General features: G+C 42.7%; 1 protein-coding gene across 2 annotated transcripts in view; it reads right to left on the bottom strand.

Annotated features, from left to right (window-relative positions):
- Positions 1-25559, bottom strand: part of NF2 (NF2, moesin-ezrin-radixin like (MERLIN) tumor suppressor) — a 161506-nt gene that overhangs the window by 31795 nt on the left and 104152 nt on the right. The window contains exon 16 of one of the 2 annotated variants that reach the window (XM_053702187.1): positions 3349-3395. The exons of the other annotated variant lie outside the window; for it this stretch is intronic. Coding sequence (XP_053558162.1) covers positions 3372-3395 — 24 coding nt within the window. The 3' untranslated portion in view covers positions 3349-3371. The remainder of the gene's footprint in view (positions 1-3348; positions 3396-25559) is intronic. 2 annotated transcript variants of the gene reach the window in all.

Here is a 25559-nt window from a genome sequence, read left to right as displayed (position 1 = left end):
GGCAAGTGATGCAGGGAGCAGTACTACAGGGGGCAAGTGATGCAGGGAGCAGTGTCAGTACTAGAGGGGACAAGTGATGCAGGGAGCAGTGTCAGTACTAGAGGGGGCAAGTGATGCAGGGAGCAGTGTCAGTACTAGAGGGGGCAAGTGATGCAGGGAGCAGTGTCAGTACTAGAGGGGGCAAGTGATGCAGGGAGCAGTGTCAGTACTAGAGGGGGCAAGTGATGCAGGGAGCAGTGTCAGTACTAGAGGGGGCAAGTGATGCAGGAAGCAGTGTCAGTACTAGAGGGGGCAAGTGATGCAGAGAGCAGTGTCAGTACTAGAGGGGACAAATGATGCAGGGAGCAGTGTCAGTACTAGAGGGGGCAAGTGATGCAGGGAGCAGTGTCAGTACTGGAGGGGGCAAGTGATGCAGGGAGCAGTGTCAGTACTGGAGGGGGCAAGTGATGCAGGGAGCAGTGTCAGTACTGGAGGGGGCAAGTGATGCAGGGAGCAGTACTACAGGGGGCAAGTGATGCAGGGAGCAGTGTCAGTACTAGAGGGGACAAGTGATGCAGGGAGCAGTGTCAGTACTAGAGGGGGCAAGTGATGCAGGGAGCAGTGTCAGTACTAGAGGGGGCAAGTGATGCAGGGAGCAGTGTCAGTACTAGAGGGGGCAAGTGATGCAGGGAGCAGTGTCAGTACTAGAGGGGGCAAGTGATGCAGGAAGCAGTGTCAGTACTAGAGGGGGCAAGTGATGCAGAGAGCAGTGTCAGTACTAGAGGGGACAAATGATGCAGGGAGCAGTGTCAGTACTAGAGGGGGCAAGTGATGCAGGGAGCAGTGTCAGTACTGGAGGGGGCAAGTGATGCAGGGAGCAGTGTCAGTACTGGAGGGGGCAAGTGATGCAGGGAGCAGTGTCAGTACTGGAGGGGGCAAGTGATGCAGGGAGCAGTACTACAGGGGGCAAGTGATGCAGGGAGCAGTGTCAGTACTAGAGGGGACAAGTGATGCAGGGAGCAGTGTCAGTACTGGAGGGGGCAAGTGATGCAGGGAGCAGTGTCAGTACTAGAGGGGGGAAGTGATGCAGGGAGCAGTGTCAGTACTAGAGGGGGCAGTGATGCTGGGAGCAGTGTCAGTACTAGAGGGAGCAAGTGATGCAGGGAGCATTGTCAGTACTAGAGGGGGGAAGTGATGCAGGGAGCAGTGTCAGTACTAGAGGGGGGAAGTGATGCAGGGAGCAGTGTCAGTACTAGAGGGGGCAGTGATGCTGGGAGCAGTGTCAGTACTAGAGGGAGCAAGTGATGCAGGGAGCAGTGTCAGTACTGGAGGGGGCAAGTGATGCAGGGAGCAGTGTCAGTACTGGAGTGGGCAAGGGATGCAGGGAGCAGTGTCAATGTAAGAGAATGACATGATGCAAGGAAAGTAATACAGGAAGCAGCATCATTGTTAGCGACTGAAGTTAAAGGGATACTGAACCCAAATTTTTTCTTTCATGATTCATATAGAGCATACAATTTTAAGCAACTTTCTAATCTACTCTTAGTATCAATTTTTTTTCGTTCTCTTGCCATCTTTATTTGAAAAAGAAGGCATCTAAGCTTTTTTTTTTTTGTTCAGAACTCTGGACAGCACTTTTTTTTATTGGTGGATGAATTTATCCACCAATCAGCAAGAACAACCCAGGTTGTTCACCAAAAATGGGCTGTCATCTAAACTTACATTCTTGCATTTCAAATAAAGATACCAAGAGAATGAAGAAAATTTGATAATAGGAGTAAATTAGAAAGTTACTTAAAATGCCATGCTCTATCTGAATAACGAAAGAAAAAATTTGGGTTCAGTGTCCCTTTAAGGGACACTGAACCCAAATTTTTTCTTTCGTGCTGCTCCCAGTATGTCAATGCTAAAAAATGTTGGTGAACCACTAAGCTATATCAGTGCTTATGCAAGGGACAGCATTATGGTGGGAGAGAACAATGCAGACAAACTAAAGGAGAGAGGGGTGATGCAGACAACAGTGTTAGTGCTGAACCATAAGAGCCACTGAGCTATTACAGTAGAAGAGAGAGAGTTAGAGAATCCAGTGGGCAGGGTTAATGCCAGACTGAGTATTTATACACTAGATTTTTCTATACATAAATGTTTTGTAGATGATCCATTTATATAGCCCATACAGGGTTTTTTTGAAAAATTTATAATTTTGCTTATTTTGAAATAACATTGTACTGATTTTCAGGCTCCTAACCAAGTCCCAAAGTTTTAAAAGTAGACTATTGCCTACCTACTCCAGCCTGCTCCTGTTTGTGTAAAGGTTCTTTTCATATGCAGGGGAAGGGAGGAGGGGGATGTGTCTGCTCTTTTTGCTTTCCAGCACATTTCAGTGGGTGTCCCAGGTTAACCTTTTCAACAGAGCTAAACTCAGAGTTTTTAGTAAGTTTTTAAAAGTTTTTATACTGGATTTTTAGATGAGTATCTGTGCATATTCTTCTTTATAGTAGTGTCTGTTACATGCAGTTATATGGAAATTGGTGTATACTGTCCCTTTAAAAGAGAAGAGTGTAGGCAGTGGTGTTACTGCTGGATAAAGGTGATGCTTATGGGGAATACTGCAGTGAGGGAGGTAGCATAGAGAGCAGTATACCAGTGGGGTACACAGGAATGTGAATTTTAACTGTAATATTGTCTTTAAGGGTTATGACTATGTGTAATCATGTGTCTATTACACTGTAATATTGTTAAATACTGTAAAACTAATATATAAAGTGCAAAATTACGCAATTAAATGGCGATAAAAAGGTTAATATCTAACAGCAGCCATGTTGATTATGGAAAAAATCACAATTTTAACAAACGTGGTAGAAGACCTTGCAAAAAGCATATTTGCAAAATTGCGCTTTATTGCACTAAGCGGTTTAAGAGAAGAAGATGTTTAAAGATTTTTGCAAAATGCAAGATGGCTGCTACATCATGTGACCAAGGCACTTCTGTTGAGCAATGGCAAATCTAGGTCATAGCAGCACTAAGTCAGTGGTGTAAATGTGATGTGATACAGTATGGACCCTGAGTGGTAGCTGTTACAGGGTGCAGTGAGAGAAGAGTACAGACAGAGTAGGGGGATACAGCTGTTGCAGAAGACTTTAAAAATTATTACAGCTAGGCCACTGAAGACATAAGAGGGGATTTATGCAGAGAGATAGAGTTAGAGCTCTGAAGACAAATGAGGAATTTCTAGCTGTAGTTCTCAAGTCAGTTCCAGCTTCTAATGTCAGGATATATGTCAAGTCATTTACTGGTATGCACACATACGCACACAGGTTAGTGTTACACAGGAGGGGGGTTAGTGTTACACACGCACATACATAATACCTGGCACACACTATGCGTCACGCTCAGATGCAGACAGCTCTCCTCCCCTGACAGGAAAAAAAAGAAAAAGGCCGGAGCATGTGTGAATTGCAAGGAAAGGTCTTGGTGCACAGCAGGTGTCACTCACAGGGTAACTTTGGCTATAAACGTGTGTCTCTTATTATAGAGTATCTATTGTTGGCAGATAATGTGCTGCTTCTATTCATGGCCCTGTAAGAGGTTTTCCTCAGTCATATTGCTCTGTCACGCATGATTTATGCTGCAGTGGAACAGTGTGCTCCGTCTTTTTCTCTCTCGCAGGAAAAACGCATTGCACCCTCTCTAGCTTCCTAATCACAATCTATTTGAAAGACCACAGCATTCTGTTTCCCAGGGAACCAAAGCTTTCTCCACCGAGGTAAAGCAATGGGCAGTCTAAAGTTAAAAGCTGAAGGAAACTAGAGAACACTCACAACCAACCACTTACCAGGACTCCCTCGAGAAACTAGAGACCACTTTCCCCAACTCCCTCAAGAAACTAGAGCCCACTTGCCAGCATTCACTTGAGAAAATAGAGCCCACTTAGCAGGACTCCCTTGAGAAACTAGAGCCCACTTGCCAGCATTCACTTGAGAAACTAGAGCCCACTTGCCAGAATTCACTCGAGAAACTAGAGCCCACTTGCCAGCATTCACTCGAGAAACTAGAGCCCACTTGCCAGAATTCACTCGAGAAACTAGAGCCCACTTACCAGTATTCACTCGAGAAACTAGAGCCCACTAACCAGGACTCCCTCGAGAAACTAGAGCTCACTTGCCAGCATTCACTCGAAAAACTAGAGCCCACTTACCAGCACTCACTTGAGAAACCAGAGCCCACTTAGCAGCACTCACTCGAGAAACCAGAGCCCACTGACCAGCACTCACTCGAGAAACTAGGGCCCACTTACCAGCACTCAATCGAGAAACTAGGGCCCACTTACAAGTACTCACTCAGGAAACTAGACCCCAGTTTCCAGCACTCTTTATTGCTTAAAAACATAGATAACACTTTTACTACCCCTTCTCTTACTTTGCACAACCAACATTGTTATATTAATATACTTTATAACCTATAAACCGCTGCCTCCTCTTATCCCAGCACTAATTGGTAAAATGCAAGTTAGTAAAAAGCACTGAGATAAGGGGGCAGTCTGCAGAGGCTTAGATACAAGGTAATCACATAGGCAAAAAGTAAATTAATAGAACCATGTTGCCTATGCAAAACTGGGGAATGGGTAATAAAGTTTATGATTACCTGATAAATGTATTTATTTACAGACATGGAGAGTCCACAACGTCATTCCAATTACTAGTGGGATATTAACTCCTGGTCAGCAGGAAGCGGCAAAGAGCACCACAGCAAAGCTGTTAAGTGTCACTTCCCTTACCCATAACCCCCAGTCATTCAGCTGAAGGGAAATGGAAAAAGAAGATAACACAAGGTGTAGAGGTGCCTGAAGTTTAGTAAAAAATTTCTGTCTAATCAAAAGGGTGGGGTTGTGGACTTTCCATGTCCGGAAATAAAAATTTTTATCAGGTAAGCATAAATTTTGCTTTCTTTCCTAAGAGATGGAGAGTCCACAACGTCATTCCAATTACTAGTGGGAACCAATACCCAAGCTAGAGGACACGGAATAAGAGGGAGGGAGAAGACAGGCAGACCTAAACAGAACCTTTCTCTCAAAAGAAGCCTTAGCCGAGGCAAAACTATCAAATTTGTAGAATTTGGAAAAAATATGCGGAGAGGACCAAGTTGCAGCCTTGCAAATCTGTTCCATAGAAGCTTCATTTTTGAAAGCCCAAGAAGAGGAAACAGCCCTAGTGGAATGAGCTGTAAGTCTCTCAGGAGGCTGATGTCCAGCAGTCTCATAAGCAAAATGAATCACTCTTCTCAACCAGAGGGAAAGAGAAGCTGAAGTAGCCTTTTGACCCTTACACTTTCTAGAGAAACAAACAGGGCAGAAGACTGGCGAAAATCCTTAGTAGCCTGTAGGTAGAATTTTAGAGCGTGCACGACATTGAAGTTGTGCAACAGGCGTTCCTTATTAGAGGAAGGATTAGTACAGAGAGAAGGAACAACAATTTCCTGATTAATGTTTCTATCCGAAACCAACTTAGGGAGAAACCCTCATTTAGTACGAAGTACCACCTTATCCGCATGAAAAATAAGGTAAGGCAAATCACACTGCAAAGCCGAGAGTTCATAATCTCTCCGAGCAGAAGAAATAGCAATTAGAAACAAAACCTTCCAAGATAACAGCTTAATGTCTATGGAATGCATTAGCTCAAACGGAGCCTGCTGCAAAACGCTAAGAACTAGATTAAGGCTCCAAGGAGCAACAACAGATTTAAATACAGGCCTGATTCTATCCAGGGCCTGACAAAAGGATTGAACATCTGACACATCCGCCAGACACTTATGTAAAAGAATAGATAATGCAGAAATCTGACCTTTCAGAGAACTGACTGACAACCCTTTCTCCAGACCATCCTGGAGAAAAGACAAAATTCTAGGAATCCTGACCCTACTCCAAGAGTAACCCTTTGATTCACACTAATAAATGTATTTACGCCATACCTTATTGTAAATCTTATGAGTAACAGGCTTATGAGCCTAAACCATAGTATCAATGACCGACTCAGAAAACCCACGCTTAGCCAGAACATCTTCACTAGGTCCGCAAACCAGATCCTGCAAGGTCATGCAGACGCTATTAGAATTACATACTCTCTCTCCTGTTTGATACGAGCAATGACTCGTGGAAGGAGAGCAAACGGAGGAAACAGGTATGCTACTCCGAAGTCCCAAGGAACCGCCAGAGGATCTATCAGGGCGGCCTGAGGATCTCTTGACCTTGAACCGTACCTTGGAAGCTTGGCATTCTGATGAACTGAAAATGCTGGTCAAGAAAAGCAAATCTAAGAAACTGGTGATGATCCCCATGTATGGGAGCATGAAGATACATGTCCTTCCTTCAGATCTTTGGTCGTCATGAACTGACCCTCTTGGACCAGAGGAAGAATGGAATGAATGGTTTCCATTTTGCAGGACGGAACCCTGAGAAACTTGTTGAGACACTTTAGGTCTAGAATGGGTCGAAAAGTTCCCTCTTTTTGGAACCACAGATTTGAATAAAATCCTAGACCCTGTTATCTTAATGGAACTGGAACAATCACTCCCAGGGACGAAAGGTCCTAAACGCACCTTAAGAATGCCTCTCTTTTTACCTGATTCGCAGATAACCTTGAGAGGAGAAATCTGCCCATGGGATGACAAGATTCCCAAAATTAATTGTGAAAAAAAAAGTTGTTTTTTTTAATTTTTAAAAACAAATGCTACTGCCACTGTAAGAATACTTGTTGCCTCAGAGCGTTAACGCTATAGAAATATTTGCTAATTAAAAACTAAATCAGGCCCTCTACACCTCAGATTGACCGAGGTGTCTTACCTGACCTCGGTTTAAATATATGATAAGAAGAAGACGACACTGAACTCTCCTGCTGATCAAGGAAACCCTGGAGATGTCGGCACGTTTCTGAAAACAGACAGTTTAACCGATCACACACCTTCCTGAGCCCTCCTCAATATTTATAACCCAACTTGAATAAAAAAAATAAAATAAAAACACAATAAGGTCAATGCTTTACATACTGAAATAAAGGATTAACCCCTTAGTCTCCATTAGCTACATTTTTAAAGTGCCTGCCTATAAATATCCTTTATAAAGGATATAACGTGTCCCAAATAAAAGATGCAGCAAAATCTTCCTTAAGTGCAAGTCTTTACCTAGAAGACAAAAGCACTTACCTGCAATCCAGCTGTCAGGCAGGACAACAGCTTACAAGGTGTGAAAGGTCACATACTCATCACAGAGACCTGTAGAAAAAGAAAGAACAGAGTAACCAACTCTGGCTTTCGATAACTAGGGCAGCAAAGTGTTAGAAAACCAAGTAAGGACCACCTCACCACTTCCTAATTGCTTAAAAGCCACCACTACTCTTACTCAAGAGATTGACGTGGACACAGTTAAACCCAAATCCATGCTTGCAGGGAAAAGTACCCAGAAAAGGAAATATATCTTCAGACACCGAACTTCACCTCCTCCATTGACAGAGGCATTCATTACTTGTGGGAATTAAGAACCTGGCCACCAGGAGGAGGCAAAGACACCCCAGCCAAAGGCTTAAATACCTCCCCCACTCCCCTCACCCCCCAGTCATTCTGCCAAGGGAACAAGGAACAGTAGGAGAATATCCGGGTATAAATGGTGCCAGAAGAATAATATTAAATTTAGGTCCGCACCCCAGAGAAATTAAATTATCAGGTAAGCTTAATTTATGTTTTCCATCTTAATGGGAGGAGAGTCCACTGTTTCATTCATTACTTGTGGGAACAAATACCCAAGCTCTAGAGGACACTGAATGAAAAAAAACAGGAAGGTAAAAGGAGGTGGACCCTATACTGAGGGCACCACAGCCTGCAGAACCTTTCTCCTAAAAGCTGCTTCCGCCGAAGCAAAAACATCAAATTTGTAAAATGTTGCAAAGGTATGTAAAGAGGACCAAATAGCCGCCTTACAAATCTGCTCCATAGAAGCCTCGTTCTTAAAGGCCCAAGAAGAGGCCACAGCTCTAGTTGAATGAGCCGTAATCCTCAGAGGAGGCTTATGTCCCGCACGGAGGACACTCCTCAGCCAAAAAGATAAGGAAGTCGAAGAGGCCCTCTGACCCCCACGCTTCCCGGAAAGAGAACAGAGAAGGAAGTTTGTCTAAAGTCCTACGTGGTCTGAAGATAGGACTTCAAGGCACAAACCACATCCAGAATTACGTTGAAAGGAACCACAATCTCTTGATTGATGTTGCAAATTGACACAGCCTTAGGAAGAAAACCTAACTTGGTTCGTAGAACAGCCTTATCATCATGGAAAGCCAGATAAGGAGGGACGCATTGCAAGGCAGTAATCACAGATACTCTGCACGCAGAAGCAATAGCCCGTAGAAAAGGAACCTTCCAAGACAATAATTTAATGTCTACGTCATGCATAGGCTCCAACGGAGCCCGTGCAAAACCTAAAGAACAAGATTTAAACTCCAAGGAGGAGCAATAGATCTAAGCACAGGTCTGATCCTAGCAGAGCCATAACAATTTGCAGGAGGTACAGGAAGTGCAGGTACTCAGAGGACGTTTGTAAAAAATCAAGTATATTGAAAAAATATAAAAAATACAGCAATGGCAACGCTGTGTGCAAGGTAAAGCCACAAAGGCAGGCAGACTAACAAACATAAAGGTCTGACATGTTTCGTGCCCCCTAGACATGTCTATGATTAAGTGCCACGAAACATGTCAGATCTTTATGTCTGTTAGTCTGCCTGCCTTTGTGGCTTTACCCTGCACACAGCGTTGCCATTGCTGTATTTTTTAATATTTTTTCAATAAACTTGATTTTTTACAAACGTCCTCCGAGTACCTGCACTTCCTGTACCTCCTGCAAGCTGCCTTTTGGGGGCCGATTCCACCCCTCCTCGCTACGGTACTCCGTTTCTCCAGGAACTATTTGGTTAATTTTACCCGGATCTACTTCCGGCTTACTGATGCTGGGATTCGGTTGCTGCTTGGGCTGACGCCGTCTGTTCTTTTCAGAGCCTTAACAATTGACTGCACATAAGGAAGCTCAGCGAACCTCTTGTGCAGTAACACAGACAGGGCCGAAATCTGTCCCCTCAGGGGACTTGCAGAAAGCCCTTCTCCAGGTCATCCTGGAGAACAGAATAAGTAGGTCCTCCACATCTTATGATAGATGCGATGAGCAACAAGCTATGAGCTTGAATAAGAGTACAAATAACACTCTCAGAAACCCTCTCTTGGCCAGGACTAAGCGTTCAATCTCCACGCAGTCAGCCTCAGAGATCTAGACATAGATGATCAAAGAGACCTTGGTCAGCAGATCCCTGCGACAAGGTAACTTCCACGGAGAATATAACGACATCCCCACTAGTCCGCGAACCATATCCTTTGCGGCCAATACAGAGCAATCAGTATCACCAACGCCTGCTTTATTCGAGCCACTACACTAGGAAGTAGTGGTAACGGCCGAAAAAGATAAAATAGATTAAAGTGAAGGTCAATTTTCATGTGAAAGTGCCCGGTTTTTAAAAATACTATTAAAAACAAGGGCACTTTCATTCATGAAAATTGACATTTCAGTCGTTTTCTTAAAATATACTTACCTTTTCTTCTTGAAGCTACTCCAGTGCTTCACCAGCCCGCCGCAAGCCTCTTCATATGTCAGCAATGACTATTCCAGCATCCTCCAATCAAACCTTCCCCCCGGGGTAATCATTGCCTGAGTCAACGCCGTGATAGGAGGAAGTCGGTTTCCTCATTGCTGGGTAAGTAAACCATGTAGAAGCAGGCGGGGAATCGTTTCAGAACGGCGATACAGCGTTTCAGAAGAACAAGGTAAGTATTTTTAAAATACGGTGCCGAGTCAATTTTCATGAATGAAAGTGCCCCCGTTTTTAATAGTTTTTTTTAAAAACCGGGCACTTTCAAATGAAAATTGACCTTCACTTTAAACTTTCAAGGCACCGCTAATGCATCTGTTAGCTCCGCCTAAGGATCCCTGTACCTCGACCCATATCTGGGTAACTTGGTAAAGAGGCGTCATAAGATCTTCCTCTTGCAAATTTCCGCAAACACTCGAGATGGAGAGACCAATCCACCGGATTAAAGTATTGTCTGCTGAGGAAAGCCGCTTCCCAGTTGTCCACACCCGGAATGTGGATCGCTGATAGCGAACAAATGTGGGTCTACGCCCACTCCAGAATCCAAGATACTTCCCTCATAGCTAGGGAGTTTCTCGTTCCCCCCTGATGGTTGATGTAAGCCACCAAGGATATATTGTCTGATTGGAATCTTATAAACAGGGACGAACCCAGCAGAGGCCAAAGCCTTCAGAGCATTGTATATTGCCTGAAGATCCAAAATGCGATCGGGAAGGAGTTTTTCCTCCTGAGTCCATAGGCCCTGTGCCTTTCTGGCACCCCAAACAGCTCCCCATCCTGACAGACTCGCAACCGTAGTCGCAATCACCCAGGATGGTCTTGAGACGGACATCCCTTAGGATAAGTGATCCGGACAAAAACAGCAGAGAGCAATTCTCTCAACCTGTTGTCCAGAGAAATCTGTTGAGACAGATCCGAATGATCACCGTTCCACTACTGCAGCATGTGCAGTTGCAACAGTCTGAGGTGAAACCTGACAAAGGAAAGTACGTCCATGCTGGACACCATGAGACCAATCACCTCCATACACCGAGCCACAGATGTCCTTAAGAAGGTCTGGAGGGCAAGACATGTTGAAGCTAGTCTGCAACGTCTCTAGTCTGTTAGAAAAATTCTCATGTCTATGGAGACTAATATAGTAACCGGGAATTTGATACTAGAGAATTCTCTCTAGATTTATCTTCCATCCATGGGATCGAAGAAGACAGAGGAGAGATTCTGAATGGTCCACTCTCCGAAAAACTTCTTGGAGAATGCTGCGTTGGCCGGGAATCAAACCCGGGTCAACTACTTGGAAGGCAGTTATGCTCACCACTATACCAGATAGACCAAACAGAAGATCAATAAACTGGAAGTGCTAGTCCAGGAACGCAAACCCTAGGAACTGGAAGTGATACTTGAGGATTGGTACGTGAAGGGAGAATCCTTCAGATCTATTGTGGTCATAAACAGCCCTACTCAAACAAGGGGAAGAATGGACCTATTGTCTCCCTCTTGAAAGAGGGTACATTTAAAAAGAAAATTTATGCTTACCTGATAAATGTATTTCTTTTTTGACACGATGAGTCCACGGATCATCTTAATTACTAATGGGATATTCACCTCCTGGTCAGCAGGAGGCGGCAAAGAGCACCACAGTAAAGCTGTTAAATAGTTTCTCCCTTCCCTCCCACTCCAGTCATTCGATTCGACCGAAGTTAAGGAAAGAAAGGAAAAACCAAGGTGCAGAGGTGTCTGAAGTTTGTAATAACCAGCAACCTGTTTTACAAGAACAGGACGGGCCGTGGACTCATCGTGTCAAAAAAGAAATAAATTCATCAGGTAAGCATAAATTTTCTTTTTTATGACACGATGAGTCCATGGATCATCTTAATTACTAATGGAATTCAATACCCAAGCTAGAGTACACAGATAATACGGGAGGGACAAGACAGGGAACCTAAACGGAAGGCACCACTGCTTGAAGAACCTTTCTCCCAAAAGCGGCCTCTTTTGAAAAAGTGTGAAGAGAGTACCAAGTTGCAGCCTTGCAAATCTGTTCCACAGAAGCTTCATCTTTGAATGCCCATGAGGAAGCAACAGCCTTAGTGGAATGAGCCGTAACTCTCTCAGGAGGCTGCTGTCCAGCAGTGTCATAAGCAAAACGTATGATACTCTTCAGTCAAAAAGAAAGAGAAGTTGCCGTAGTTTTCTGTCCCTTACGTTTTCCTGAGAAAATCATAAACAAGAACGATGACTGACGAAAGTCCTTAGTCGCCTGCAGGTAAAACTTTAAAACACGGACCACGTCCAAATTGTGCAGAAGTCGTTCCTTCTGAGAAGAAGGATTAGGACACAAGGAAGGAACAACAATACCTGATTAATGTTCTGATCAGAAACAACCATAGGAAAGAATCCTAATTTAGTACGTAATTTAGTACGTAAAACTACCTTATCTGAATGGAAAATAAGATAAGGAGACTCATACAGTAATGCCATGAGCTGACACTCTCCGAGCGGAAGAAATAGCAACAAGAAATAAAACTTTCCAAGATAACTTAATATCTAAAGAATGCATGGGGTCAAACGGAGCCCCTTGAAGAACTTTAAGAACTAAACTAAGACTCCATGGAGGAGTGACTGGTTTGAATACAGGCCTGATCCTGACCAAGGCCTAACAAAATTATTGTACATCTGGGATATCCGCACTTCAGGTCCAATTCGGACGGAAAGTTCCCTCCTTCTTTGGAACCACGAAAAGGTTTGAATAGTATCCCAAACCTCTCACTGCGATAGGCACCGGGACAATAACTCCTAAGAGGACAGATCCCGTACGCACCCCAGAAAGGCTTCCCTCCTTTCTAGGCAGGAAGACAGGAGAGAAAAGGAACTGCCCTTGGGTGGCTGAGACTTGAAACCTATCTTGTGACCCTGAGCTATGACCTCCAGGACCCATGGACCCTGCACCTCCCTGAACCAAGCGACTAAAAAGAGTGACAGTTTGCCCCCTACACGATCCAGAAGAGGACTGGGGACCACCCGTTCATGCTTACTTAGACTAGGCAGGCTTCTTGCTCTGCTTGGATTCTTGGTTTGCTCAGGCTTAGCGGAGGACTGCTGACATGGGCTTTATCAAAACGAAAAGAACGAAAATTGTCCCTTAGACTCGTTCATATTCTCTTGCGGTAGAAGGGCACCCTTGCCCCCTGTGACCGTGGAGCTAATTGAGTCCAGGCCTGGACCAAACAAAATCATTCCCTGAAAGGGGAGGGAAAGAAGTCTAGACTTAGAAGTCATTTCCGCAGACCATGACTTCAGCCAGAGCCCAACGGGCCTGAACAGAAAAGGCTGAAGCCTTAGCATTTAGGTGAATAATCTGCCTAATAGTATCACAGATAAAATAATTAGAAACCCTCAAGGCCAGAAATTGTTCCTGAGTAACGTTGAGGGGACCTCTCCACCCCGATCATCCTAACAAGGGGTCCCACACCAGAAGGTAGTTTCTCCAGCAAACATGGCAACGTCCGCCTCCGGTTGAAACAAATAACCTGTATGTTGAAAACAACTTTAACAGAGTTTCCATCCTTTATCCATTGGCTCTTAAAACGAAGAGCTATCCTCAAACAGGATAGTAATACGTTTAGCAAGGGTGAAGATAGCGCCCATCCCTTTTAGGGACGGAACCTCACAACTCCATCGAGAGTCCAGGACCGGGAACGATTTGCTAAAGGGAGAAGAAGGGAACAATCCAGTCCCATTCATTCTAACAGGAGCAGGGAAGGATAAGGTACCACCCTGTCCTCAAACTATCCAATTTAGGAATTAAAGGTTCCTCAGGCAATTTGGCCTCTGGAACAAGTGAATTCGCCCAAAAACTTCCTTTAGAAGAAAAAGCACATCCTAAAACTAAAGTCTGGTTCCTCTGCAGCCGAAGGTTTAGAGGCAGCAGACTCCGACCCAGAATGTTCCTACTCTGAAGTCTAAGAAAGAACTTCATCCTCGGATAACCCTATCAGTTAAATCCAAAAAAATGATCTGATGTACTCTGGGAAAGAGTGCAATATGTAACCTTTCGTTTGCACTTAGCAGGGCGAGGTAAAGCATTAAAGGCCGCAGACACCGCCGTCTGAGCTGCGCAGTAAAGTCTGGTGAAAAAATGGCCCCCTCCAGATGGAGGATCAGCAATGCTACAGGAAACTGAATGTGTAGAGAGATAAGCATGTAGGGTACGCACCTCACTGGATGAAAACTCCTCAGAGGTGGACGGCTCAGTGGTATCAAACATGTTTGATATTATCACATTATCAAGGCATAAGGAACATATTTGAGGGGGGGCGGTACTAAGGCCTCCTCACATTATAAACAGGAATTACTCTTTAGGAATAGAGGGCTTGCCCTCTAAGTAACAGAGTCCTCCATCGCTAGTACAATAACGGGGAACTATAGAAAAAAAACATTTTATTCGGAAAAAACTGCACCTTTATATCCCAATGGCTGTGGCACTTACCACCTCCCATGACCCAGACAGTACAGAGAGTTATGACTCTTCTCTGATACAGACCCGGTCAGGAATGAGGGAAAGAATCATATGGTGCACATTGCAGGACCGCCCCTGCTAGGAGAAAAAGCGCACCAAGCTTGTTAGCGGCATGGCTCTCAAAGTGAAACCTGTATATTCCATATAAGCCTATGAGCCCATAACATCTCACACATAAAAGCAGCATAAAATCAAATAAACATATAAGATTATTTCCCCCTGTTCAATAATCCCCCTCATGAGATATTAACCCTTGATTCTATACAGATCTTCTAGCGTTATCATACATGTATAAAAAAATTAAACAATCTTACCAGAATCTATGCCGTGGAACAGGAACACAGCCTTTTAAGTGCGACAGGTTAGTAGCATTGCTCCTGACATGGACTTAAATTTTTTCTTTCGTGATTCAGATAGAGCATGCAATTTTAAGCAACTTTCTAATTTACTCCTATTATCAATTTTCTTCATTTTCTTGCTATCTTTATTTGAAAAAGAAGGCATCTAAGTTTTTTTTTTGTTTCAGTACTCTGGACAGCAGTTTTTTATTGATCGATGAATTTATCCACCAATCAGCAAGGACAAACCAGGTTGATCACCAAAAATGGTCCGGCATCTAAACTTACATTCTTGCTTTTCAAATAAAGATACCAAGAGAATGACGAAAATGTAATAATATGAGTTAATTACAAAGTTGCTTAAAATTGCATGCTCTACCTGAATCATGAAAGAACAAATTTGGGTTCAGTGTCCCTTTAAGAGTGGAAAGCAGGCAGCGAAACTCGTCAACGCTGATTTGCTTATGGAGTTGTTAATCTGAGTCGGGATGGTTTCACAGAGACGACACTCCCTGCATCTCTGGACTCTAACTTTCACCCATGCTCACACTGAGAGGCTGACAGGACTCCATAAGAGACTACTCCGAATTTTCCAACACTTCTCTGCCAACCTCCTGTGACGAAAGGCAAAGAATGACTGGGGGATGAGGGGAGTGGGGGAGGTATTTAAGCCTTTGGCTGGGGTGTCCTTGCCTCCTCCTGGTGGCCAGGTTCTTAATTCCCACAAGTAATGACTGAAGCAGTGGACTCTCCTCCCATTAAGATGGAAAAGGGATTATCTATATTTTTAAACAATAACAATTTTCAAGTAGACTGTCCCTTTAAGGGGACTAGAACCCACTCAACATTAGCCACTCACTGGGGACAAAGCCCACTTACCACAACTCTCACTCAGGGAACTACAGCCATTGCTCACTCAAGCAGTCTTAAGAGACTGTATCAATATACCACACCCTGAGAACTAAAATTCTTTCCAAGAAACCAGAATATTTTTTTTATATTATCTTAGGTAACTAGCGGTTTAACACTTATTGTTTTAGAAAATTAGATTTCTGAATCTGGGAGCCAAATTCTTCTTTATTATCAAAGAAGCTGCTTTTTTTTACCTTGAGCTGATAAATTTAAGTGGTTGTAAAGTTTAATGAATTAAAGCCCAGTATCTAAAAATAATCTTAAAAACATGGGCACTTTAATTTATTAAATTTTACAGAAAACACTTTTTTAAAAAAATATTTACAATTTTTCTATGGTAAACATACCGCCGTTCCTCCACCCGCATCTCCTTCAGAATTTAGCATATCGATGACGAATCCGGCTTCCTACAATCATTGCGTGCCACATGAGCTGAAAGCCAAAGGGGGCATGCAATGATTGGAGGAAGCCGGATAAGTCATCGATCTGCTCAATACAGAAGGAGATGCGGGCGGAGGATCGGAGGTATTTTTACCATAGCGAAATGGTAAATATTTTAAAAAAAGAAGTATCTTTGAAAAGTTTAATGAATTAAAGTGCCCATGTTTTTAAGATTATTTTTATATACTGAGCTTTAATCCATTAAAGGGACACTGAACCCAATTTTTTTATTTTGTGATTCAGATAGAGCATGCAATTTTAAGCAACGTTCTAATTTACTCCTATTATCACATTTTCTTCATGCTCTTGGTATCTTTATTTGAAATGCAAGAATGTAAGTTTAGATGCCGGACCATTTTTGATGAGCAACCTGGGTTGTCCTTGCTGATTGGTGGATAAATTCATCAACCAATTAAAAAAAGTTCTGTCCATTCTTCTGAACCAAAAAAAAGCTTAGATGCCTTCTTTTTCAAATAAAGATAGCAAGAGAATGAAGAAAAATTGATGATAGGAGTAAATTAGAAAGTTGCTTAAAATTGCATGCTCTATCTGAATCACGAAAGAAAAAATGTGGGTTCAGTGTCCCTTTAAACTTTACAATCACTTTAAGAATAATGAATGTTTCCTATTAGGACTGCAATATTAATTGTATGTATATTTCAATTAAAATGTATACAATTCCTGCAGCCACCATACAGCCCTTACTGCAGCTGTGTGTGTGTGTCAGCCACGATACAGCCCTTAGCCCTTACTGCAGCTGTGTGTTTGTGTGTGTGTGTACATTATATATATATATATATATATATATATATATATATATATATATACACACACACACACACACACACACACACACACACACACACATTGTTTTTTTACAAAAACAAAAAAGCAATACAGCTGCTTAGACCCTATAGTGTATATGCCATTATTTCAGATGGCAGCACATTCTCAAGTAGCACAAAATAAAGGTTGCAGAAAACTACAGGGTAACTTTGAATATGCATAAGTAAAACATACAGATTTTATAAAACTCCCTGCAATACAGTCCTCGTCATTATTTCCCTTTAAGAGTATATCACACTTTACTAAATATCTGGGAGTTGAATGCATATCGCTCTCTCTCTCTGGTAACTTTTTTCCTGGGAAGCAGTCTCTCAAAGCATTTTTTTTTTAAACAAGAGTTTCCTTTAAGGAAACAAAAAGAAAATGTATGCTTACCTGATAAATTTGTTTCTTTTTAGACACGATGAGTCCACGGATCTTCATCCTTACTTGTGGGATTTCACCTCCTGGTCAGCAGGAGGAGGCAAAGAGCACCACAGCAGAGCTGCTATATATAGCTCCTCCCTTCCCTCCCACTCCAGTCATTCGACCGAAGTTAGGAAGAGAAAGGAAAAGCCAAGGTGCAGAGGTGTCTGAAGTTTACAAAAATTAATAACCTGTCTCAGAGAACAGGGCGGGCTGTGGACTCATCGTGCCTAAAAAGAAACAAATTTATCAGGTAAGCATAAATTTTCTTTTCTTTTTAAAGGCACAATGAGTCCACGGATCTTCATCCTTACTTGTGGGATACAATACCAAAGCTAGAGTACACGGATGAAAAGGGAGGGACAAGACAGGAAACCTAAACGGAAGGCACCACTGCTTGAAGAACCTTTCTCCCAAAAGCAGCCTCAGCCGAGGCAAAAGTATCAAATTTATAAAATTTAGAAAACGTGTGAAGAGAGGACCAAGTTACAGCCTTGCAAATCTGTTCTATAGAAGCTTCATTTTTGAATGCCCATGAGGAAGCAACAGCCCTAGTGGAATGAGCCGTAATTCTTTCAGGAGGCTGCTGTCCAGCAGTCTCATATGCAAAACGGATGATACTCTTCAGCCAAAAAAGAAAGATAGCCGTAGCTTTCTGACCCTTACGCTTTCCAGAGAAAACGACAAACAAAGAAGACGACTGACGAAAGTCCTTAGTCGCTTGTAAATAAAATTTCAAAGCACGGACCACGTCCAAATTGTGCAAAAGACGTTCCTTTTGAGAAGGAGGATTAGGACACAAGGGAGGAACAACAATCTCCTGATTAATGTTCCTAACTAAAACAACCTTAGGAAGGAACCCTAGGTTAGTACGCAAAACTACCTTATCCGAATGAAAAATAAGGTAAGGTGAATTGAATTGCAATGACGAAAGCTCAGACACTCTTCGGGCTGTAGAAATAAAACCTTCCAAGATAACAACTTAATATCTAAGGAATGCATAGGCGTAAACGGAGCCCCTTGAAGAACCTTAAGAAATAATTCAGACTCCATGGAGGAGTAATTGGATTAAAAACAGGCCTGATTCTAACCAAAGCCTGATAAAAGGATTGAACATCTGGGACATCCGCCAGACGTTTGTGTAACAAAATAGATAAGGCAGAGATCTGACCTTTTAGGGAACTTGCCGATAAACCCTTCTCCAATCCTTCTTGGAGAAAAGACAAAATTTTGGGAATCCTAACTCTACTCCATGAGTAGCCCTTGGATTCACACCAATAAAGATATTTACACCATATCTTATGGTAAATCTTTCTAGTCACAGGTTTACGAGCCTGAATCATGGTCTCTATGACCGAATCAGGAAACCCCTGCTTGGATAGGATTAAGCTTTCAATCTCCAAGCAGTCAGCTTCAGAGAAACTAGATTTGGGTGAAAGAAGGGCCCTTGAATGAGGAGGTCTTTCCGCAATGGAAGTCTCCAAGGTGGCAGGGATGACATGTCCACCAGATCTGCATACCAAATCCTGCGAGGCCACGCCGGAACAATAAGGATCACTGATGCTCTCTCCTGTTTGATTCGAGCAATGACTCGAGGAAGAAGCGCAAACGGAGGAAATAGGTATGCAAGATTGAAGGACCAAGGAACTGCCAGAGCATCTATCAGTTCTGCCTGGGGATCCCTGGACCTCCACCCGTATCTTGGAGCTTGGCATTCTGACGAGATGCCATGAGATCCAACTCCGGCCGACCCCATTTGAGAATCAGGTTGGAGAACACTTCCGGATGGAGTTCCCACTCTCCCAGATGAAAAGTCTGCCTGCTCAGAAAATCCGCCTCCCAGTTGTCCACCCCTGGGATATGGATCGCTGACAGATGGCAAGAATAGGTCTCCGCCCATCGGATTATCTTGGTTACCTCGTTCATGATGAAAGACACTGTCGTTATGTTGTCCGTCAGGAATCTGATGAACTGGGCCGAAGCCAACTGAGGCTAGGCCAGAAGAGCATTGAAAATCGCTCTCAGTTCTAGGATGTTTATGGGAAGAACAGATTCCGCCAGAGTCCACACTCCCTGAACCTTTAGAGGACCCCAGACAGCTCCCCACCCTAGAAGGCTGGCATCTGTTGTCACAATCACCCAGGATGGTCTGCAAAAGCATGTTCCCTGGGATAGATGATCCAGAGACAACCACCATTGAAGTGAGTCCCTTGTCTCCTGTTCCAAGGTTATTCGAGGAGACAAGTCTGCATAATGTCCATTCCACAACCTAAGCATGTTTAACTGCAGAGGTCTGAGATAAAACCGAGCAAATGGGATGATGTCCATTGCCGCCACCATCAGTCCAATTACTTCCATGCGCTGGGCCACTGATGTCCGAGGATTGGACTGAAGGGCTTGACAGGTGTCCAGAATCTTTAATTTCCTGACCTCTGTCAGGAAAATCCTCATGGATATAGAATAGATTACAGTTCCCAAGAAAGTCACCCTTGCTTTTGGGATTAAGGAACTCTTTTCCAGATTTACCTTCCACCCGTGAGTCCTCAGGAAGGACAGTACAATGTCGGTATGGGACGTTGCTTGTTGACAAGATGGCTCCTGAATTAGAATATCGTCCAGATAAGGCTCCACCGCAATGCCCCACAGTCTTAGAACCGTGGCCAGCCCGAAAGGAAGTGCCACAAACTGAAAGTGCTTGTCCAGTAAGGCAAACCTTAGGAACTTCTGATGATCTCTGTGAATTGGAACATGAAGGTATGCATCCTTCAAGTCCACTGTCTTCATAAATTGACCCTCCTGGATCAATGGAAGAATGGTACAAATAGTTTCCATCTTGAATGATCGAACTCTGAGAAACTTGTTTGGACTCTTGAGATCTAATATAGGTCTGAAGGTTCCCTCTTTTTTTGGGAACTACAAACAGATTTGAATAAAACCCCTGCCCCTGTTCCTGTGCTGGAACAGGAACAATGACTCCCAGGGAGGAGAGGTCTCTTACACAATGTAAGAATGCCTCTTTCTTTATCTGGTTTGCAGACAATCTTGAAAGAAGAAATCTTCCTCTGGGAGGAAAATTCTTGAATTCCAGCTTGTAGTGCTCTCTTGAGACCACACGCTCGTGCATACGCTACAGCCAGGGATCCTGAACCCAAGCCTGAATGTAAAAAAGAAAGCTGCCCCTACCAATCGAGGTCCCAGATGGGGGCATTCCCATTAAGCTGTTTAGGACTAATCAACAGGATTACACCTACAATATACAACCCATTTATCCCCAAGCCACATCGACCCCATGTACCCCCCTCCCCCAGGAATCGACTTTTAGATTGAGATAGTTCCCTTCCTGTTTAGAGGAGGAAGAGAAAGAATTTCACACCTTGAATGCAAATTCCAAAAGGAACGAAGTAATTACTTTGTCCTATTTCTGTTTTTACTTTCTTATCTATTCCTCGCAGGAAGAAGATGACCCTTGCTCCTCGTGATCTCAGAAATAATCTCCTTCAGGACCGGTCCAAACAAGGCTTCTTCACCACTTATAAGGCGAATTGCGCCAGAAGCTTAGGACATGGAAGGATACGTCGCAGGACCAAGGCTTTAACCATAAAGCTTGTGGGATAGGATAAAAAATCCGAACTTGTTAGCCGCCAAGCGTAGTATTTGCAGAGAAGCATCTGTAATAAAGGCATGAGCCAACTTTAGAGCTTTAATCCTATATTGGATCTCCTCTAAAGAGGTTTTAGTTCTGAGAGACTCAGACAGAGCATCAAACCAATAAGCTGCTGAACTAGTGACCGTAGCAATGCATGTAGCTGGCTGCAATAACAGACCCTGGTGAACACAAATCTTTTTAAGTAGACCCTCCAACTTTTTGTCCATGGGATCTTCAAAAGCACAACTATCCTCAATAGGAATAGTGGTTCGCTTGGCTAGGGTGGAAATAGCTCCTTCCACCTTAGGAACCGTCTGCCAAATTTCCTTGATAGCGTCCACTATAGGAAACATCTTCTTGAAAATAGGATATGGGGAAAATGGAATACAAGTACAGGGCACTGCTTGAGCGGGCGTTAAATCTTGGGACGCTTGGGTAGAAAGCTGCGGCATACTCTGAATCTCATTAGATTCCTGAGAAGCATCCACCTTTCAAAAATTTTGTTCATGAACAATCTTTTCCTTATAATTCAAAACCATCTCAATACAAGAAGGACAGAAAGGGATTGATGGTTCCACATTAGCATCCAAACACATGGAGCAAGTAACATTTTGCATGGCTCCTATGTCCATACTAAAGTACAAAAAGAAAATAAATAAGAAAAAAAATATATATATTTTTTTCAAAACAAAAAACGTTACCGTCTCTTTAAGAGATCACAAAAGTAAACTTTAATATAAGAGAAAAACATATATCCAAGGCTAATCAAATTGTTTAACAAATTTGATGACAGAGAAAAAACATAATTTATGTAAGAACTTACCTGATAAATTCATTTCTTTCATATTGGCAAGAGTCCATGAGCTAGTGACATATGGGATATACAATCCTACCAGGAGGGGAAAAGTTTCCCAAACCTCAAAATGCCTATAAATACACCCCTCACCACACCCACAATTCAGTTTAACGAATAGCCAAGCAGTGGGGTGATAAAGAAAGGAGTAGAAAGCATCAACAAAGGAAATTTGGAAATAATTGGGCTTTATACAAAAAATCATAACCACCATAAAAAGGGTGGGCCTCATGGACTCTTGCCAATATGTAAGAAATTAATTTATCAGGTAAGTTCTTACATAAATTGTGTTTTCTTTCATGTAATTGGCAAGAGTCCATGAGCTAGTGACATATGGGATATCAATACCCAAGATGTGGAGTCTTCCACTCAAGAGTCACTAGAGAGGGAGGGAATAAAAATAGCCATATTTCGCTGAAAAAATTAATCCACAACCCAAAGAAAATAAGTTTATTTTCATTTTTGAAAGAAAAAAACTTAAATCAAAAAGCAGAAGAATCAAACTGAAACAGCTGCCTGAAGAACTTTTCTACCAAAACTGCTTCCGAAGAAGCAAATACATCAAAACGGTAGAATTTAGTAAATGTATGCAAAGAGGACCAAGTCGCTGCTTTGCAAATCTGATCAACTGAAGCTTCATTCTTAAAAGCCCACGAAGTGGAGACTGATCTAGTAGAATGAGCTGTAATTCTCTGAGGTGGGGCCTGACCCGACTCCACATAAGCTTGATGAATCAAAAGTTTCAACCAAGAAGACAAGGAAATAGCAGAAGCCTTCTGACCTTTCCTAGGACCAGAATATAAAACAAATAGACCGGAAGTCTTCCTGAAATCTTTAGTAGCTCCCACATAATATTTCAAAGCTTTTACCACATCCAAAGAATGTAAGGATCTCTCCAAAGAATTCTTAGGATTAGGACACAAGGAAGGGACAACAATTTCTCTACTAATGTTGTTAGAATTCACAACCTTAGGTAAAAATTGAAAAGAAGTCCGCAAAACTGCCTTATCCTGATGAAAAATCAGAAAAGGAGATTCACAAGAAAGAGCAGATAGCTCAGAAACTCTTCTAGCAGAAGAGATAGCCAAAAGGAACAACACTTTCCAAGAAAGTAGTTGAATGTCCAAAGAATGCATAGGCTCAAATGGAGGAGCCTGTAAAGCCTTCAGAACCAAATTAAGACTCCAAGGAGGAGAAATTGATTTAATGACAGGCTTAATACGAACTAAAGCCTGTACAAAACAGTGAATATCAGGAAGTATAGCAATCTTTCTGTGAAATAAAACAGAAAGAGCGGAGATTTGTCCTTTCAAGGAACTTGCAGACAAACCCTTATCCAAACCATCCTGAAGGAACTGTAAAATTCTAGGAATTCTAAAAGAATGCCAGGAGAATTTATGAGAAGAACACCATGAAATGTAAGTCTTCCAAACTCTATAATAAATCTTTCTAGAGACAGATTTACGAGCTTGTAACATAGTATTAATCACTGAGTCAGAAACCTCTATGACTTAGAACTAAGCATTCAATTTCCATACCTTCAAATTTAATGATTTGAGATCCTGATGGAAAAATGGACCTTGAGATAGTAGGTCCGGCCGTAACGGAAGTGGCCAAGGCGGGCAACTGGACATCCGAACCAGATCCGCATACCAAAACCTGTGTAGCCTTGCTGGAGCCACCAGCAACACAAAAGACTGCTCCATGATGATTTTGGAGATCACTCTCGGAAGGAGAACTAGAGGCGGGAAGATGTAAGCAGGTTGATAACACCAAGGAAGTGTCAGCGCATCCACTGCTTACGCCTGAACATCCCTGGACCTGGACAGGTATCTGGGAAGTTTCTTGTTTAGATGAAAGGCCATGAGATCTATCTCTGGAAGCCCCCACATCTGAACAATCTGAGAAAACACATCTGGATGGAGAGACCACTCCCCTGGATGTAAAGTCTGGCGGCTGAGATAATCCGCCTCCCAATTGTCTACGCCTGGAATATGCACCGCAGAGATTAGACAGGAGCTGGATTCCGCCCAGGCAAGTATCCGAGATACTTCTTTCATAGCTTGGGGACTGTGAGTCCCACCCTGATGATTGACATAAGCCACAGTTGTGATATTGTCTGTCTGAAAACAAATGAACGGTTCTCTCTTTAGCAGAGGCCAGAACTGGAGAGCCCTGAGAATTGCACAGAGTTCTAAAATATTTATTGGTAATCCCGCCTCTAGAGATTTCCAAACCCCTTGTGCTGTCAGAGATCCCCAAACAGCTCCCCAACCTGAAAGACTCGCATCTGTTGTGATCACAGTCCAGGTTGGGCGAACAAAAGAAGCCCCTTGAACCAAACGATGGTGATCTATCCACCATGTCAGAGAGTGTCGTACATTGGGATTCAAGGATATTAATTGTGATATCTTTGTATAATCCCTGCACCATTGATTCAGCATACAAAGCTGTAGAGTTCTCATGTGAAAACGAGCAAAGGGGATCGCGTCCGATGCTGCAGTCATGAGACCTAAAACTTCCATGCACATAGCCACTGAAGGGAATGACTGAGACTGAAGGAGCCGGCATGCTGCGACCAATTTTAAACGTCTCTTGTCTGTTAGAGACAGAGTCATGGACACTGAATCTATCTGGAAGCCTAAAAGGTGACCCTTGTCTGAGGAATCAAGAAACTTTTTGGTAAATTGATCCGCCAACCATGTTTCCGAAGAAACAACACTAGTTGATTTGTGTGAGATTCTGCAGTATGTAAAGACTGAGCTAGTACCAAGATATCGTCCAAATAAGGAAACACCGCAATACCCTGTTCTCTGATTACAGATAGTAGGGCACCCAGAACTTTTGAAAAGATTCTTGGAGCTGTTGCTAGGCCAAATGGAAGAGCAACAAATTGGTAATGCTTGTCTAGAAAAGAGAATCTCAGAAAATGAAAGTGTTCTGGATGAATCAGAATATGAAGGTAGAATAGTCCTTATAGTCACCATCTTGAAAGTTGGTACTCTTGCATAAAGATTCAAAATTTTTAGATCCAGAACTGGTCTGAATAAATTTTCTTTCTTTGGTACAATGAATAGGTTTGAATAAAACCCCAAACCTTGTTCCTGAGGAGGAACTGGCATGATTACCCCTGAAGACTCCAGATCTGAAACACACTTCAGAAAAGCCTGAGCTTTTACTGGATTTACAGGGATGCGTGAGAGAAAAAAATCTTCTCACAGGAGGTCTTACTTTGAATCCTATTCGATACCCTTGAGAGACAATGCTCTGAATCCAATGATTTTGGACAGATCTTATCCAAAAATCCTTGAAAAACCTTAATCTGCCCCCTACCAGCTGAGCTGGCATGAGGGCCGCACCTTCATGCGGATTTTGGGGCTGACTTTGGTTTCCTAAATGGCTTGGATTTACTCCAATTTGAGGAAGGCTTCCAATTGGAGGCAGATTCCTTGGGGCAAGGATTGAGTTTTTGTTCTTTATTCTGACGAAAGGAACGAAAACGTTTAGAAGTCTTAGATTTACCCTTAGGTTTTTTATCCTGAGGCAAAAAACTCCTTTTCCCCAGTGATAGTTGAAATAATAGAATCCAACTGAGAACCAAATAAATTATTACCTTGGAAAGAAAGAGATAGTAATCTAGATTTAGATGTCATATCAGCATTCCAAGATTTAAGCCACAAAGCTCTTCTAGCTAAAACAGCTAAAGACATGGATCTAACATCAATTTTGATAATATCAAAAATGGCATCACAAATAAAATGATTAGCATGTTGCAGTAAGCGAACAACGCTAGATATGTCCGAATCCAATTCGTGTTGCGCTAAATTTTCCAACCAGAAAGTTGATGCAGCCGCAACATCAGCCAAAGAAATAGCAGGTCTGAGAAGATGACATGAATATAAATAGGCCTTCCTTAGATAAGATTCAAGCTTCCTATCTAAAGGATCCT

This window comes from Bombina bombina, chromosome 2 (genome assembly GCF_027579735.1).
Source record: "Bombina bombina isolate aBomBom1 chromosome 2, aBomBom1.pri, whole genome shotgun sequence".
In the NCBI taxonomy this organism is placed as follows: Eukaryota; Metazoa; Chordata; class Amphibia; order Anura; family Bombinatoridae; genus Bombina; species Bombina bombina.
Note: the sequence above shows the minus strand (reverse complement) of the source record. Positions and strands in the feature narration are given on the sequence as shown.